The sequence below is a fragment of the Anopheles moucheti genome, chromosome X (assembly GCF_943734755.1).
Source record: "Anopheles moucheti chromosome X, idAnoMoucSN_F20_07, whole genome shotgun sequence".
Lineage (NCBI taxonomy): Eukaryota > Metazoa > Arthropoda > Insecta > Diptera > Culicidae > Anopheles > Anopheles moucheti.
The window spans coordinates 8,974,608-8,990,110 of NC_069142.1; the positions used below are offsets into that span (position 1 = coordinate 8,974,608).

The 15,503-nt window shown below is 45.6% G+C and overlaps 1 protein-coding gene across 1 annotated transcript; it reads right to left on the reverse strand.

The window, feature by feature from the left end:
• Positions 1 to 6,321: 6,321 nt before the first annotated feature.
• On the reverse strand, positions 6,322 to 12,857 carry LOC128306903 (fasciclin-1). Its single transcript, XM_053044558.1, has 13 exons — positions 12,617 to 12,857; positions 10,363 to 10,495; positions 10,095 to 10,282; positions 9,892 to 10,025; positions 9,704 to 9,813; positions 9,456 to 9,620; positions 9,209 to 9,369; positions 8,976 to 9,127; positions 8,806 to 8,896; positions 8,513 to 8,739; positions 8,283 to 8,445; positions 8,060 to 8,204; positions 6,322 to 7,999 (listed from the first exon to the last, which is right to left on the reverse strand). Exons 1-13 carry the CDS (start codon positions 12,776 to 12,778, stop codon positions 7,785 to 7,787), a joined length of 2,046 nt encoding a protein of 681 aa, XP_052900518.1. The 5' UTR covers positions 12,779 to 12,857; the 3' UTR covers positions 6,322 to 7,784.
• Positions 12,858 to 15,503: the final 2,646 nt, after the last annotated feature.

The window sequence follows — 15,503 nt, forward strand, 5'->3', positions numbered from 1 at the left end:
ACCGAGAGCGCATGCATCTGAGCGGGTAGCGTGGTAATGTGCACGACATCCCGCCACATCGCACAAGCGAACGCTGACAGCAGATTGCGTCCGGTCAACACCGAACCGGTGGTGGAAGAAACGAACCTTGAGCGAACAAGATGTTTACACGGAACACCCCGCAGTTGCGCGAAACAGATTGAAACCAATTCGCGAAAAGTTCACCAAAAACTATCCGGATTTTGCTTCAAATATAACTTCTTCAGTTTAGTTTAAATATAATAAATTCTTATGTGTATCAACTAATAGATGCACAGTCAAAGTTAGATTGTTATGGGCATTAACAACGCATTTAGCGGAGTTTATTTTCGCTCCGCTAAATCACCCCAAGTCACCCGAGTTATTAAGGCGAGGAACACGTCGCTATAGATTCGTTTACTTTGACGCACCGGCTGCCAAGAGCGCAGGTATCGCAGGAGGCCGCCACGCATGGAACAAAACAAGCGTTGGTGACGTCGAGCTGCAACCGTCTGCTTGACCCAAGGTCGTTCGAGCAGCAGCAGCTGATAATCTCGCAGTTGTTTACATGTATGTGAACGTAAAATTCTCGCCAATACAACAACAATAGTTGAGCTCCCGCTCGAACGAAACAGCCCGAGCATTGCGTACCAATTGGCAACGGTAAACCGCCCATCGCCGTCAGTGTGCACAACGCACATCATTTTGTTTTACACAACCACGCTCGACAATGTCCGGGGGTGGTGCACGGTGACGCAATCGGACGCAAACAACCTTCACGGGACCCGTTAATGGGCACCAAATGATCTTCAACGAGTCCACGCGTACCGGGAGCGCATGACAGACGGTAACGTGCAGCGATGGAGCTTTTACGGTCGCCCCACAAACAAAGGTTTGGCGCGAAGTGAGTCGCGAGAGTGAAACAACCACCCGCTTCCGGGCGCGTGAGAAGGAGAAAATGAGACACAAATTCCCCTATGTCGTACGCACGTGGCACCGCACCGTACCGATTGCTGCGCTCTTGGTCCGGTGAGTTGAGCGGCCAGAGCAACTTGCTGGGGAAGTTTCGATTCGACAACCGACGCGAAACATTTCTGTTTGCCCCCTCTCCCGAGCAGCGCCGGCAAAAGGGGACGATCGCAAACCGAACTCTTTGTCGTACACAACGGCTGGTGAAGTGTCCGCGACAGTCCCAACAGCGTGTGGAGCCAACCGGCTCGGTGCGCTTCAACCGCGCGCAATGGCACTAGAAAGGGTTGAGAGCACACACGTTCGGCAATGGCATTAGAAACCTGACCATGTGCTCACACGGCTAGGGATGCAGCAGTGTTGGGAGGTGTTCGCTAACGCCACATCTAACAACCTTTATTCTCTCGTTGAGTGCCTGCTGCTGTGTAACCGCTTTTGGGATGCTTTCTACCCCTGCAACGCAGCGACGGTAGAACAGGCAGGGGCGAGATGTATAGTTTGCATTAGAAAGCGATACGCGCCCTTTCCCTCTACTGTGCTCGTAGCCAAGTCCAAATTTAGACTGCCTAGCTGCAGCATCTCCACAACTGTCTAAGCTGCTGCCGGAGGCGATCGAAGCACGGGTATAGTTTTTCTAAGCCATGTTGCTTAGAAAACCGATTCTACACAACTATGAGGAGCACAGGGCTAGTTGGAGCTAGACGCGCCCCAACTATTCATTCCACCTCGTGCACAATCCGCATGCAACCCTTCCACCACCGTCACGACCATCTAACAACGGTCTCCACACCAATCATTTCATCATCGTTTTGTGCTGATGCGGGCAAAAGGCAAATGGAGCGCCACCACACGCTGCCACCACGACGTGCCACGACGTACTGCGCATCGAAACGCGCCGTACATCGACTGCGAGCGAAAACCGGTATTGGAAGGCGAGAGTATTGTGCCTCTCGCTCTGCCCACTATCTATTTCTAACGCTTTCATTCGCATTCCTTCTCTTTAGCATTCCATCGCGAGCATGCGCAGATGTGGATTCCTTTCCTGCATGGTCAGTGGTCGTCAAACAGTTGTTCTTTTCATGTTTTTAAAAAATCGTAATGAATTGAATCATTGCAACTGAATATCCGCAAATGGGAACAAACCTTTCTAGTTTATATTAGAAAGGTACATTGCTCATGTGACGGTGTATACATTTATACCATTTCTTTATTCCAGCACCGTGAGCGTCATTGGCAGCCACTTTTAAGCGGTGGTTTACAACCGCCATCATACAGCGAAACGCAACGAGACGGACAAGTTTCTTTAAGACGCATCTGCGACCGAGAGCGCATGCATCTGAGCGGGTAGCGTGGTAATGTGCACGACATCCCGCCACATCGCACAAGCGAACGCTGACAGCAGATTGCGTCCGGTCAACACCGAACCGGAGGTGGAAGAAACGAACCTTGAGCGAACAAGATGTTTACACGGAACACCCCGCAGTTGCGCCAGATTGAAACCAACTCGCGAAAAGTTCACCAAAAACTATCCGGATTTTGCTTCAAATAAAACTTCTTTAGTTTAGTTTAAATATAATAAATTCTTTTGTGTATCAACTAATAGTTTGACAGTCAAAGTTAGATTGTTACGGACATTAACAACGCATTTAGCGGAGTTTATTTATGCTCCGCTAAATCACCCCAAGTCACCCGAGTTATTAAGGCGAGGAACACGTCGCTATAGATTCGTTTACTTTGACGCACCGGCTGCCAAGAGCGCAGGAACCGCAGGAGGCCGCAGCGCATGGTAATGCCGCGCCAAACGTACAACTGTTGGCAACGTTCATTAGTCATCGTGCGGCTGCATACCAATCGAGCAACTTGCAAATTGTTGCAGATGCATCGACCGACAGTGCTTGCGTTGCGATGCTTAGATTGTTTGTCACACTTGCGTCGCGACTAAAAAATGAGCGACAAATTTGATTTGAAATTGATACATTATTTTAACATTCCTAAATTGTTTTTGTTAAATGTTTCATAGGTCATTTCGTATTATGGAAATATATAGCAAGACATATAAAATAACGAAATTCGATCAAGACATACTTTTTTGTATATTATAAGTAAAGTTGTTGAAAGATCAATCCAGCAACAATTTATTTTTTTTAAAGAAAAGAGAATATTTAAGTACCCCGATTTTACGTTTTAAAATTCATTCTGTTTTTGTATTTAACCACCTTTAAATAATTAAAAAGTGTGACCAATTAAAAAAAATATTTATATAAAATTATTTATATAAAAAAATATTTAAGCAACATTTTTTGTGAATGGTGTATACTGCTTGCCAACCACTGACCAGAACCAGTTATGCGCTCACTTCCTATTCTTCCTCTCTCTCTTTCTCCCTGCACCACAGTGCCAGGCGAAATTCATATACACCACAACCGGTTGCTGTTACTTGCTGCTTCGCGTGTAACCCTGGTAGCGCGTCAAATTTTGACCTGCACCAAAACCAAAGTCTAAATGCGCGCCTTTTTGTCGCTACGGAGCTGCCCGAACACAGCGACGCGCTCTCGGGCACCTGTCATTTCGCATGTGACCCCGGTGCGCGATGAACGATGAACGACTTGTTCGCTCCCATAGCCGATGAACCCGAGTTACCAGAAAATGGTTGTGCGCTTTCTGTGCATCGGGGTCGCCGTTGCCACGATCGGGTCCCTTCGGGCACGTGGGGGGTGAGTTGTGATGTTAATTCGCGCTGCTCTTTTACACCGATTGATTAGCCGTTTTGTTTCTTTCCTTTTTTTGGTGTGCGACAGGGTGTCGAACCGGCATGGAAGTGAATCGATATTGGAAAGCAATCGATACCGATAACCGATCAGCTAAAGCCATCGACTCGTCGAACGGCTATCAGGCGTGCAGGAGCACCAGCAGCATCTGTGGCAGGAGAGGCACCAGCACCGTGCTGTGCGTACGTGAAAAGCGAGAAAATTCCACCCCAAATCGGGTTGGAGAAAGGCGGGGATGGGCGAGGCAAATGGGCGAAGATGCTGGGATACGTGGCACAGGCGGGCGTTGCGTTGCGTGTGCGTCAGACGAAAACGATGGAAAACAACGGAAACCGTACGCATACGCACTCGTTTGGTGGTGGTGGTCAAATAGGGGAGCAAAATGAATACGTTCTCACTTGCGATAACCTTCGAGCGGGAAGTCTTTTGCCTCCGTTTGTAAGAAGTAACGAGAAGTAGCTGGAAATGCGCATCGCTGATCGATGATTCTAACCCTCCCACCCCCAAGACTAACCATGGCCATTATACATGTAAACCTAAACACATAAAACACAACCGCACACAAACACACATACGCACACACACACAATCATATAGATGAGAATTGTTCTCGAGGTGCAGGAGCCGAGCTCGTTGCAGAAATTAGATGCAATTGCATAGAATAGAACGGGTTTTTGCAGTGTCAATCAATACCCCCTTTTGTATCATCTCACGGTGGAGAAGCTGCGGTCGGTGGCTGGTAGCTGCGAGGATGAAGAAATCATTTGATTGGGGTGTGGTTGATTGGTGCGGTTGTACTCCGGGAGCACATGGAGTTGGCTCGACCATCCGACAACGAGTAGTCGTCGCACAGCGTTGGCCATCGCATCGATCTGCAGATTTGCTGCGCATTCCTTCGTTCTCTCTCTCTCTCACGCTCTCCGTACGCGCTCAGTTACAAATAAACGCATCATCCCCCACGGATAGAGACTCTCATCCAAATATGGCGATCGATAGTGTATATATAGACACGTTACGTACAAGCGGAGCGAGAGAACATGCGCACTGCCCGGTTGCACGCACACCGACTCGCTCTGCACTAGAGGTGATTGTATTGTGTGTACGTAGCAATAGGCGCTTGACCTCTCGCCTCGTTTTACTATTGCTTCACCAGTGATGTTTGCACAATCTCCCGCTGTTTTGCTGCAGCGCGTGAATCTATCTGCACGTCTACGGCCGCACGCTCTAATGTGGAGATTTTTCCAATATTTTACTCGCTGCTGAAGAACAGGAAACGATGCTGCTGGTAGCGGTGTAGACGAGTCGTGATCATGCGCACCCCAAATCGTTTGATCAGGAGTTTCTCCATCCATTGCACCGGTGCGGTCATTTATCTTGCCACGGTGCTGGTGGACGAATTAACGAGGGCGATCTTGCCTGAAATGCACGCTGGCAATCGGAACGAGCTACATAGCGGACAGTACGTTACGATGATGTAAGAGATGCCATTCCGACAAGCACTACCTAAGCATCAGATCAATAATATTTCTCCATATCCCGTACCATCTGAACCACTCATTGTCGCCTGGTAGAATGTGCATGTCGGGTATTGATTTTTGAAAAGCTTCGCTCCCCCCCTCCTTAACGACCATTTTCGAAACACAGAAATGGGACTACGGCCGACCCTCCGGATGAAAACGCACGTGCGTATGAGCTGGTGCGGTATAATTCTCGTTACGACACTGATTGCACAATCTGCGTCGAAGGTGGCAACAAGCCTAACCTGATGACAAGCGATTACAGCCCGGTCCGGATGGTGTGGTCCGTGCTGTCTAAGCAAATTAAGTCCCCAACTCCGGGGGGAATTGAATGACTCCAAACGATGGACGGGCACTGTGGAAAAAAAAACAACGAAAAGACAAGCCACGAGTATAGGATTCATGCAGGTCCTTTACTGGTGCAGGTTGTTTGAGTCTTTGCGACGGTTTGGGGTTTTTGCTTTTCTTTTCGGGCAACGTCTTAACGCGGACGAGCGCATTAACAGCGTGCTGAAAGCTGACGGCAACTAAATCCAATTAACACCAATAGATGCCCGTACGCCCGTAATGTCCGTGGTGTACGAAATAAATTTTTAACGTCCCGAAGGGGCAGGAAGTAATCAGCGGCAGCAAGTGCACTACTCCAGCGGCAAAACAAATGTGGCCTAATTTAATATGTCTCGCCGTGGGTATCGGGGTACACAAGTGCGGACGCTCGTCTAATTGGTGTCATTTCATTCCGGTACCGTGTCGCTTGTCATGCGACACATTAATCTGACACATTTTGCCCGAGGCAAGACTACGGAGGTTTAGCGAAGGGGATATTCTTCAACTAACGAAGATCCCTATGATCTCAGCAAACGAGAGCGTCGTCTAGCTTTTACAGTTGATGCTCATTAGGTCGCATCAATCCTTTTATTGGAAACTGCAAATTAGCTCATTAGTCTCATGCGTACCGCAACCAAGCGATTTCGTCATTAAGAGACAGAGAAGATGTCCAATAACGCGTGTCATCTAGAATGAAGTGCTACACCGACGCAAACCTTATCATTATCGTCTTATATTTAGATGTTCAATTCATCAAGCTAAAAGTGTTGCTCATGTTACATTATTCGGGATCCGGATTTATCTGGCTGTTTACATGCTAGCAAGTAATGGTACAGGACGTTCTACATACAGGACAAACAAACAAAAAAAAAGGCAACAGTGAAACAGAAGGCACACGCCACAATTCACCAACATAAACTCCCAAAAGGAAAACGACTACACGCTACACTCTGTTATCTTCCTGCATTAAGGCGATTAACGGTTTTACATGTTTTAGGTGAAGCGATATCTAACTGGAGATTCCGTTTTGTTTTTTGTGTTGTCAATTTCTCCTATTTCCCAGTCACGGTTTCCTGCTTTATTTGTTGTTGCTCCAGTTCATTTTTTTATATTATTATTACGCTTAATTTGGCAACGCACTTACGCCTAGAATCGTTCGCTAGCCTAACAAAACGGGGGGAGGGTTCTCGGGAAGATGGGAATCGCGAATTGGAAGTAGTAGTATCAAAAAACCGACGACTATTTAATATCAATTTTAGCAATACCTTGACGTTCGGAAACTAATCAGTGACATTTTTGGTTATACAGAATACATTGTCCACACCGCGGAGTCTCGGATGCAGTTTGTAAATACAGTTTTTTTTTCAACAGGCAGACAGCACACAGCTTAAAGGTTTTCGTTTCGCTTATCTTACTTCGTTACAACATTTTTTTTTTGCCAGCTTGTAGAGATTCGGTATCTATTATAGCACAATCTGCTCGGGACAGAAGGCATATTCCACTAGGCAATTACGGTAATGACGGCAATGGTTTTTGTTGTTGTTGTTCTTGTTTGTATATATTAAGTTGTATATATTAAGGCACACGAACACATTGAAAAAGGTACGGATTAAAGTGTATGAAAAGCGAAGGAATGGGAACGGGGTCTACTGCACACGTTTAGAAACCCAAACAAGAAACATCAAATCAATCGCAACGCCATATTTTTTTTTGTTGTGGTTTTTAGATCTTTTGTTTCCGAGAGAGACAAAAAGGAACAATATTCTAACACAAGACTAATCAAACGTCACAAGCCCTCGCGTGACGTCTGTCTAAACTAACGTACATGCTAGACTTATAATGAAGTAAATGTTTGTTTTTAATACAAAACACACTCCCTGCATGTAAACTGAGTCATCAATTACTTGAGATTCTTGAAATGCAACTAATTTGTCATAATACATTACCACTAGCAGATAGAGCGATAGAGAGAAATATAGAGATACTTAATAACATCACTATCAGGGCAATGAACAGAATACGAATTCGTACTACGGTACTACTAAGGAGTGTTTCAGCGTGAAACCAAATATTTGGCAACAAAATGACAGTTCAGGCCGCTCCGTTCGGTGTGGCTCGAACACGCAAGCTATAATCCACAAATCGGTATCCTCTTATGGCGGTGTGCCTTATAAATTGTTGAACGAAATCGCACCAGCGGTACGTTTCAGAACGTTCCGATCGTTGCTAGCGTCGTTAATACTGTCACCATCAACGTTAGTACTGTGCTGCAAAGCCGTACCTGACTGCCGCCGCTAGTGATCATGTCGTACTCGTGCACGAACGGTGCATCAATGACGTGGATCAGCCCGTTAGTACACTCCACATCGGCACGGAACACAGTCGTCCAGCGGCCCGTTTCCTTCCACTGTATGAAGAACCCTGCGGAGCAAACAGTGTGCGTGAGAGCCTTTCCGCGTTATGTGCGTGTGCATTACTTACTGTTATCTTCCTCTTTGACGCGTATTTGCAAACTTTCCGGACCGACCGTCGGTAGGATGAGTGAGTCATGAGACATATTTCTCAGATCTCCCATACTGAACACTCGATCGGCAATGATAAGATGCTGCTCCAACACCAGACGTGACTAAATATAAGTATGCGCGAGAGACAGAAAGAATATATAGTTTATATCGAGATCTCTTCTTTTTGTAGTTCGTTGAGCTACCTGTTCACGGTTTCGCACAAAGTCGTCGAGATTTGCAGCCGGATGTTCAATAAACCACTGGATCCAGGCCTTGTCTCTCGGCACGAAGTAAGTAAATCGCTTGTTGGTCATGTTTAGCTGATCGTTGAAGTGGTTCAACTTTCCAAAGTGGTACGTAAGGCTGAGAATAGAACGATGGTGAATAAAGTGCATCCATTAGCTACCAAATGTGTGGTCAGGTGACATACTTCAGCATTGGATCAGTTTCAAGCTTTTCCTGCACGGTCATGTACGAAACACCCAGCATCCGGTCGATGATGTGGATGTAGCCATCCTTCGTGGCAATATCGCCCAGCACCAGGGATGCATTCACACCTCCACCTTCGACGGTGACGGTTTTGGCGTGTGTGGTACGGTTTTCGTTCAGATTAAAGTATATAAAGCGCCGACTTGTCATTGTTGGTATTTGGTAAATCTGCCAAGGAATGAACAAGAGTTGGTTAGTTGGTTACCCCATATACGTGGGCATTTCACCACTTACATGATTCTGGTTGTTACGCTTTATCTTATCGATCGTAATGGCATCTGGCACCACATGCATCATTAGCACCTCAAGAAGCTTCTTGCGGTTGCTGGAAGAGTGGAAGAATATAATAGGAGGGAATACATTCAATAAGTTCAAAAATCCTTAAATTCTCGAAGCGGACATACCTCATGAAGTTCGTTTGCATCATCTGCGAGACGGCGTCATCTTGCGGAACGAAGATCGTCATTTGGTTCATACCTCGCAAGATGTTCAGGAATTCTGGCGCATAGTCCTCAATCAGATCTCGAAATTTAGACCACAGTGTGTGGCTGTTATCCTGATGGACGAATCGCAACAAAAAGAGAGAGGCAAAGCATAAAACCACCTGCTGGAATACGTTCAAAGAGGAACTATCTACCGTAAGCATCTGCAGACCGTGCATATCGACAATCACCAGTGGTCGGTGTATTAAATGCACGACACCATTTGCAACGGGGATGTTTGCTTTGACGATTTCCGCTATTACCGCACCGGGTGTGAGCCGCGAGTTGGAGTACATCGTGTTCGATACCACAAACACTGGAATTCAAAATGGACGACCAAGGAAAAGATGATATCAGTAAGTCTTCAGGCGGTCGCTATTTGCAAAAAAGCTATCTTTATACCTCGTGCATTCTTTCCGGTGTCGTGCCGGAAGAAGGTAATCGTCACCCGCAGATCATCCTCAAACTGGAGCGTCTCCAGCGCTTGACCGTACGGTGCAGGTATGGTGAAAATGGCTTTGTTCGGTATAACATGCCCATCAATCACGCGCTTATCCACCATGCTCAAGGTTGGGTACGGTGGTGCCTGTAATCGGAGAATAAATCAATACAGTGCGTCGATGTGGGAACTAATTTTGTGCTGTGTCCCCTTCGTGTCCTCACCTTGAAGCCAGTCTCCACCGGTATGAAGAAGGTAGAGATGCCCGGTTTCTTGAACACTTGGTCCCGTTTGAGGTTAAGTATCTTCTTCCGGAACGATCTGCGATGGTAGATGGTGATGTGAGCGTCAATACCCCACACAGCTCCCGAGCCCGATGCCCCCTATTTCGATGCTTACCTCACCCGGTGTGGCTCGATGTTGATAGCCTCCACACTCTGCAAAAATCCCCAGGCATCCGGGTTGGGTGTATCCAATGTTTTGTTGAAAACCGTCGTTATAGGCGTCAGCACGTCGTCTATAACGTGGAGTATCTGCACGGTGGTGAAGCAAGATGATTAGACGCCATATCGGATGACATCAGCGGAACGGTCGCCACCTACCTGTTTGTAGCCGCGGGTGTTTGTAAACTCCATGTTGGAACGCTCCCGGATAATTTTCGCACTGTTCACGTACAGATCCTCCTGCATGCCGCTCAGCGGGCGCATTCGGGTAATGTACAGCGGTGTACCATCGTCGTTTAGCGAACGCACCGTATCAGCGAGCTGCGATAACCGGAGCGGAGTGGTCGCTGCAGAGGTTTCACGTAAAGGGATATCACGATGCGTTAGTATAGGTACGGTAGCGATGCTTGTGGTGTGCTGTACTTACACATGTGATAGTTCAGATGCGTCTTGTTGTTGAGGTAACGCTGGAAGGCTTGATTCGTCGGTGCAAATATTGTCAGCGAATGGTGAACTAGCTTGGACATGGCAATTTCATCTCGCTCGATCAGTGAGTAGAACTGAAACAGTTTATTATCATATAAGTCTGCAATTTCTATGGGGTATATCCTGAGATAGCGTTGGAATATATCCTGAGGTAAGAATACATCTTCGTCTTTAGTGACACAACAACCTCAAGAGGTTTAGATCTGTATTTTCTAGGCTATCTTTAACTTTATCTACGATATCTTTATCTCAGTAGTCGTTCCTGCATAGGAGGGATTGGCCTGAATGGAAGTCTAGATGGGTTCTGTCTTGTGAAACAATCCCTATATATCCTGAAGTAATGTCTAAATATCCCAAGACGCCATTTTTACTCGTCACAGTAATAAATTCACCCAAAAGTAGTAGCAGTTTCACTGCGTCACGATGCCATCTCATCCCGGAATGAGCTACTCATGCCACCAAACAATCGAGATGTCGCAAAAACAGGAACAGTAGATGGCCTCTTTAACCTACATCCCTTTACAACTTACTCTTAATTTTTCGTCGTAAATAGTGTCCGGTGGTGTGCGTGTGATTCATGGGAAGGAAATCATTCGATAAAATCCCCCAAACGCTGCTAGTGTCTTAGTGGGTTTTCTTCCTTCTTTTTTTTTTTGTTGGAGCATAGACACGTCATCAGAAAGGACGTCTCCGACAGTAACCCAATCGGCGGTACGTTAGTGTGCGTAAGGAGGACATTCTGGCGCCAACGAGTTCACACCGAGACTCGGTCGGTCGCTAGCGGCAACCGATGGAAAACCCCTCACTGATGTTGGAGGTGAATGATGGAAATTCCCACTCCTCCCTTTACCTTACCGCTGTAGATATAGCAGTAGGTATGGGGAATAGATTGTTGGACACATTTTTTTTTGCACTCGTCAAACGACAGCGACAAAGAGGGAAAGCGGTTGGAACAAGGACGCTAGGGATATAATACGACCGGGACGAGAAAACTATCATGCCTCACCACCTCACACATACACATACAGAGATACAGAGAGAGAGCTGGTGAACCACCCCAACCGAACCAATTTCCTGTCCCTGGTTTGCACCGTGCACCCCGAAATCCTGGAAACATGAAGTTGGCGCCAACTTCTCGGCACGGCCAAACCAATAATGAAACACAAGACCGACGGTGGGGTGGGTTTATTTTTTTGTGCGTTCCTCGTTGTTGCTGTTGTAGTTGTTGCAAATATAGCTTTTCCACCCCTCCAGCCACCCTTTGACCGGGGTTGGAGGGTAGCTCGGCACGGGGACGCTCGCATTTCATTCGCAAACAGGAGAAAAGCAATTTAAACGATGGTGTGGTGATTGCGGCCTGTCCAGGATCAAACCTATCCTTACCCCGCACCCCTATCGCACTGTTTTACACACCCCCCCGGGTGCGAGTGTTTTTAATACAATCGCGTGTGTATCGGCAACAAAATGGGGTCGCGCCGCGCGCAAAATTTATTCCACCCCTCCGCGCGGAGTTTCTTGCTTTTCCCCTCCCCCTTTGCCCGGTTTTCGCTTTCCATTTATTTTGACTCATCCGGCGAAAGGACACATCGCTTTTGCTAAGGCGAGGGGGGGGGGTGGTTGGTGTGATTGTGCAGCGTGAGTCACCCCGGCTGTGAGGCGAGATGATTTGCATTGATTTTTGTCTATTTCTGTACCCTAATATAAACACACTCACAACACACACACTGCATAAAGCTTCTTCTCTTTACCCTTGCCGCAACGACCGCGGTGTTGTGAGTTTTAAAACTGGAAGGTGCTCGCAGAGGATAGGGCGTCCTTTTCGGGGGTTGTTTCAGACAAACGGCAAATGAAATAAAGCGTAAACCGTTTTGGTGAATGAGGCGCTCATATCTATCGATCTCTGTATAATCTAATGATTCTTGCAGAACGGCAAAGTTGTTCCAATTTTAAATCACGTCCAGTATCTAGACGAGCGCTTCCCAAGGAGTTGAAGCTTAGCTGGGTATATGGGTAGCGTGACCATCGAGATAATGATCAAACAGGCTCACATTATTGTTGGACATCAATTCTTGTTCTTTTTTTATAAACCCTAACACTTTAACAGCTATTCTAAGTGCATTTTGACAGGGTGGACGAGGTTCGTCGTTTTGAGTTTTGCAGATTTTCAACATCTTTCCAGGTTATAGGATACAAACCTCAGACAAATCGGGATCATCTCTCATACGCGATTCGAGCGTTACGGAAGAGGAGCGTGACGCGGTCCACACCACGGGCAAAAGTTGAAGGCACGCACTGAGGAAGACCAGATACCGGGCGTACTGGCCACCTTGGAGACTGGACGTCGATGCTATCGCCATGTTAACGATATTGAGCTGAGCAGTGGCCGGAGCTTAGGTTAAGTGTTGTTGACAGTTGGCGATCGTGGATGATCGTGGATTCTGTTGATCTCGACGGTGGCTCGTCTTGGTGAGTGGGAATGTATTGGTTAGGCTGTCATCTCGCTCAACCCCCTCACGGAAAGAACCAACACTACTAGCACGCACAAACACACAGCCCGAATCGGTAACCGGTTCCCGCTCCGAACAACAAATGAATAGGTGGCAACAGGAACGAATTTCCACCCCCCAAAAAAAAAAATAACTCCCGTAATCACGACCGGATGCGGACCCCGGGTGGGAAAGCCGAAAAAAAAAACAACAAATCTTTGAAGGGCTTCTTCGCTTTGTTTCACTTGTCTGGCTGGAACGGGGAAGACGTACCGTGCATTGCTTTGTTGCTGCGGTTAGACAACAACAAACAACAACAACAAAAATCACACTTGAGCGGGCGCGGTCAAGAAAGTATGAAAAAAAAGGGGCGAACGCAGGTTCTTTCCAAACCGAGGGGCTCCAATGCCGCGAAGGGCTGCGGTCTGCAACCACACCAGAACACTTGCTTCACTGTTTCACTGGATTAATATACGCACAACCACACTCTAACAAAGCTGTTTGGCCTGCTGGAAACAAAACAAAGCCACGGACACCGTGCCGTTACGCACACCCGAACGCTGCGAGCGATGGAATCGAAATGGTTCGACGGGTACGCTTTACCTCTCGGTGCAACGCAATGCTTTGGTTGCTCACTATGCGCTCACCAACACAAACAGGTTGTGCGTAGGGCTTTCCACCATTTCTTTATTATTATATATTTTTTATCATCTAAACATTTTGTGTAAAAATTTACACAAAACAAATTAAAATGCTTAATCAACAATTTTCTGAAATAGTGTTTATTCATAAAATTTCTTTTTGCTAGCTTTAAGCTTGTGTTTCCCACTGTACGCCTGACCACTCACACACATACATAGGACGAACAGCTTTAAATAACCTGTGAGTGCACAATCTGCACAACGTAAATCTCAAAATTTAACATACAAGCTTTGCCTTTTAAATATAAAATTTATATATTAATCGCCCAACCAAGGAATAACTGCACAGTACTCTACGTGCTGTTGTGTGAAACAGGTGAAAAACAAAGCAAACAAGTGCTGCCATGACTCATCAGCTGCATTTTCGAAATTCCGCACCGCACCAAAACAAGCTTTTGCTGAGCTTTCTGAGCTTTGCTTTGAAGCAATAAAAAAAACAACGATCATTAAATAGATGTCTGAACTAAATAGCCTGAAAGTATGCAATCAATATTTTTTTATGTGAATCATACTTACGAGATGAATGGTAGGTAGGAAGAAATTGAATTTCACCAGGAACTCAACGAGTACAGCCATGTGTAGGGTGTATATAGAGCTTTGAAATATAGTCAAACATTAATATATACGTTTAGACGTTCACGTCCACTTTAGACGTGATGGACATCCACAATCAGTTGAAGAGATATCTTTTGTTTCTTAATTAACTATTCCGAAATAGTGTACTAGTTTTGGATAAATCTGATTTCGATATCCCCCTTGGAATAAGCCAACGTTGTCTCCCCAAGGTTGGACCACTTGAGGTTGTTGTGCCGATAAAGAATTACATATTGTCAGTAATAGACACATCACTAAATTGTTCAAGCAATTGATTTCCTATGAATAATTTTAAAACTATTCACCGTTTTGTGAAGAAGCTTAACTATTGCAAATAAATGTAGATCGCGTTTTGAAATAAATAAAAAAAAAACACAATTAAACAATTTCTCAAATAAAACGAATGACACACAACACAACAGCACCACCTGTAAAGGTTGATGTTGAGTCATTTTCGATGTTTTGCTTACATTTTATTTGTTTCTTTTATTTTGTGTGTGTGTTTTTTTTTTGTTGTTGTTTTGTTTTACCATAAACATTCGATAGTGAATAATTTAAAAACGTTCACAATTGGTAGCCGGGGAGGGATGTGTTTTGCCACAATACAGTACCCTCAACGTGGATCTCCGTACACATCTCGTCCTGGCATTCTCCCCTTTGTTTTTTGTCGAAGCGAATTTGCGGAAATTTGCTTAACATAAATAATAATAATAATAATAATATAATAAAAAGAAAACGCACTATTGCATGCAACTCGGGGAGGGGGGTTCGGTCGTGCATACGGTTGCTATGGATGATTATTTGCAATGATTGCTTCGCGTGGGTTTTCCTTTTTTCGCAACCCTTTCACTATTTCCGTTTCTTCCCGTAATTTTTGGGGGGATTGATTTTTTTTTCTTCCTTACGTGCGACTATTAGCGCATTTCTGGATGTTTTTTTTTATTTCCATTGCTTGTTTGAGGTTGTTTCGTCAATGCTTAAAACAAGCTGTACTAAAGCGAAAAAGCGCAAACGGTCCGCGATAGATCTGCTCATCTTTTGCGCTTCCCGTACGTATGTGATGTGTTTTGTTTTTGTTTTTTTTTTCTAAGGGATAGCCTAACCTATGCTTCCGCAGCAACAATAAGCATAAGAAGTACATAAAATTTATTTTTTTTTTGTTTTTTCTTCGCACCGCGTTCGCTGTCATACACGGTCACATTGCAATGGGCAGACACGCCGCTCTAGCATTTGCCACTGAACTGAAGGATGATGTGATTAAAACGAATTAAAATTGATGTCGTCACACCGCTCACCCCCCC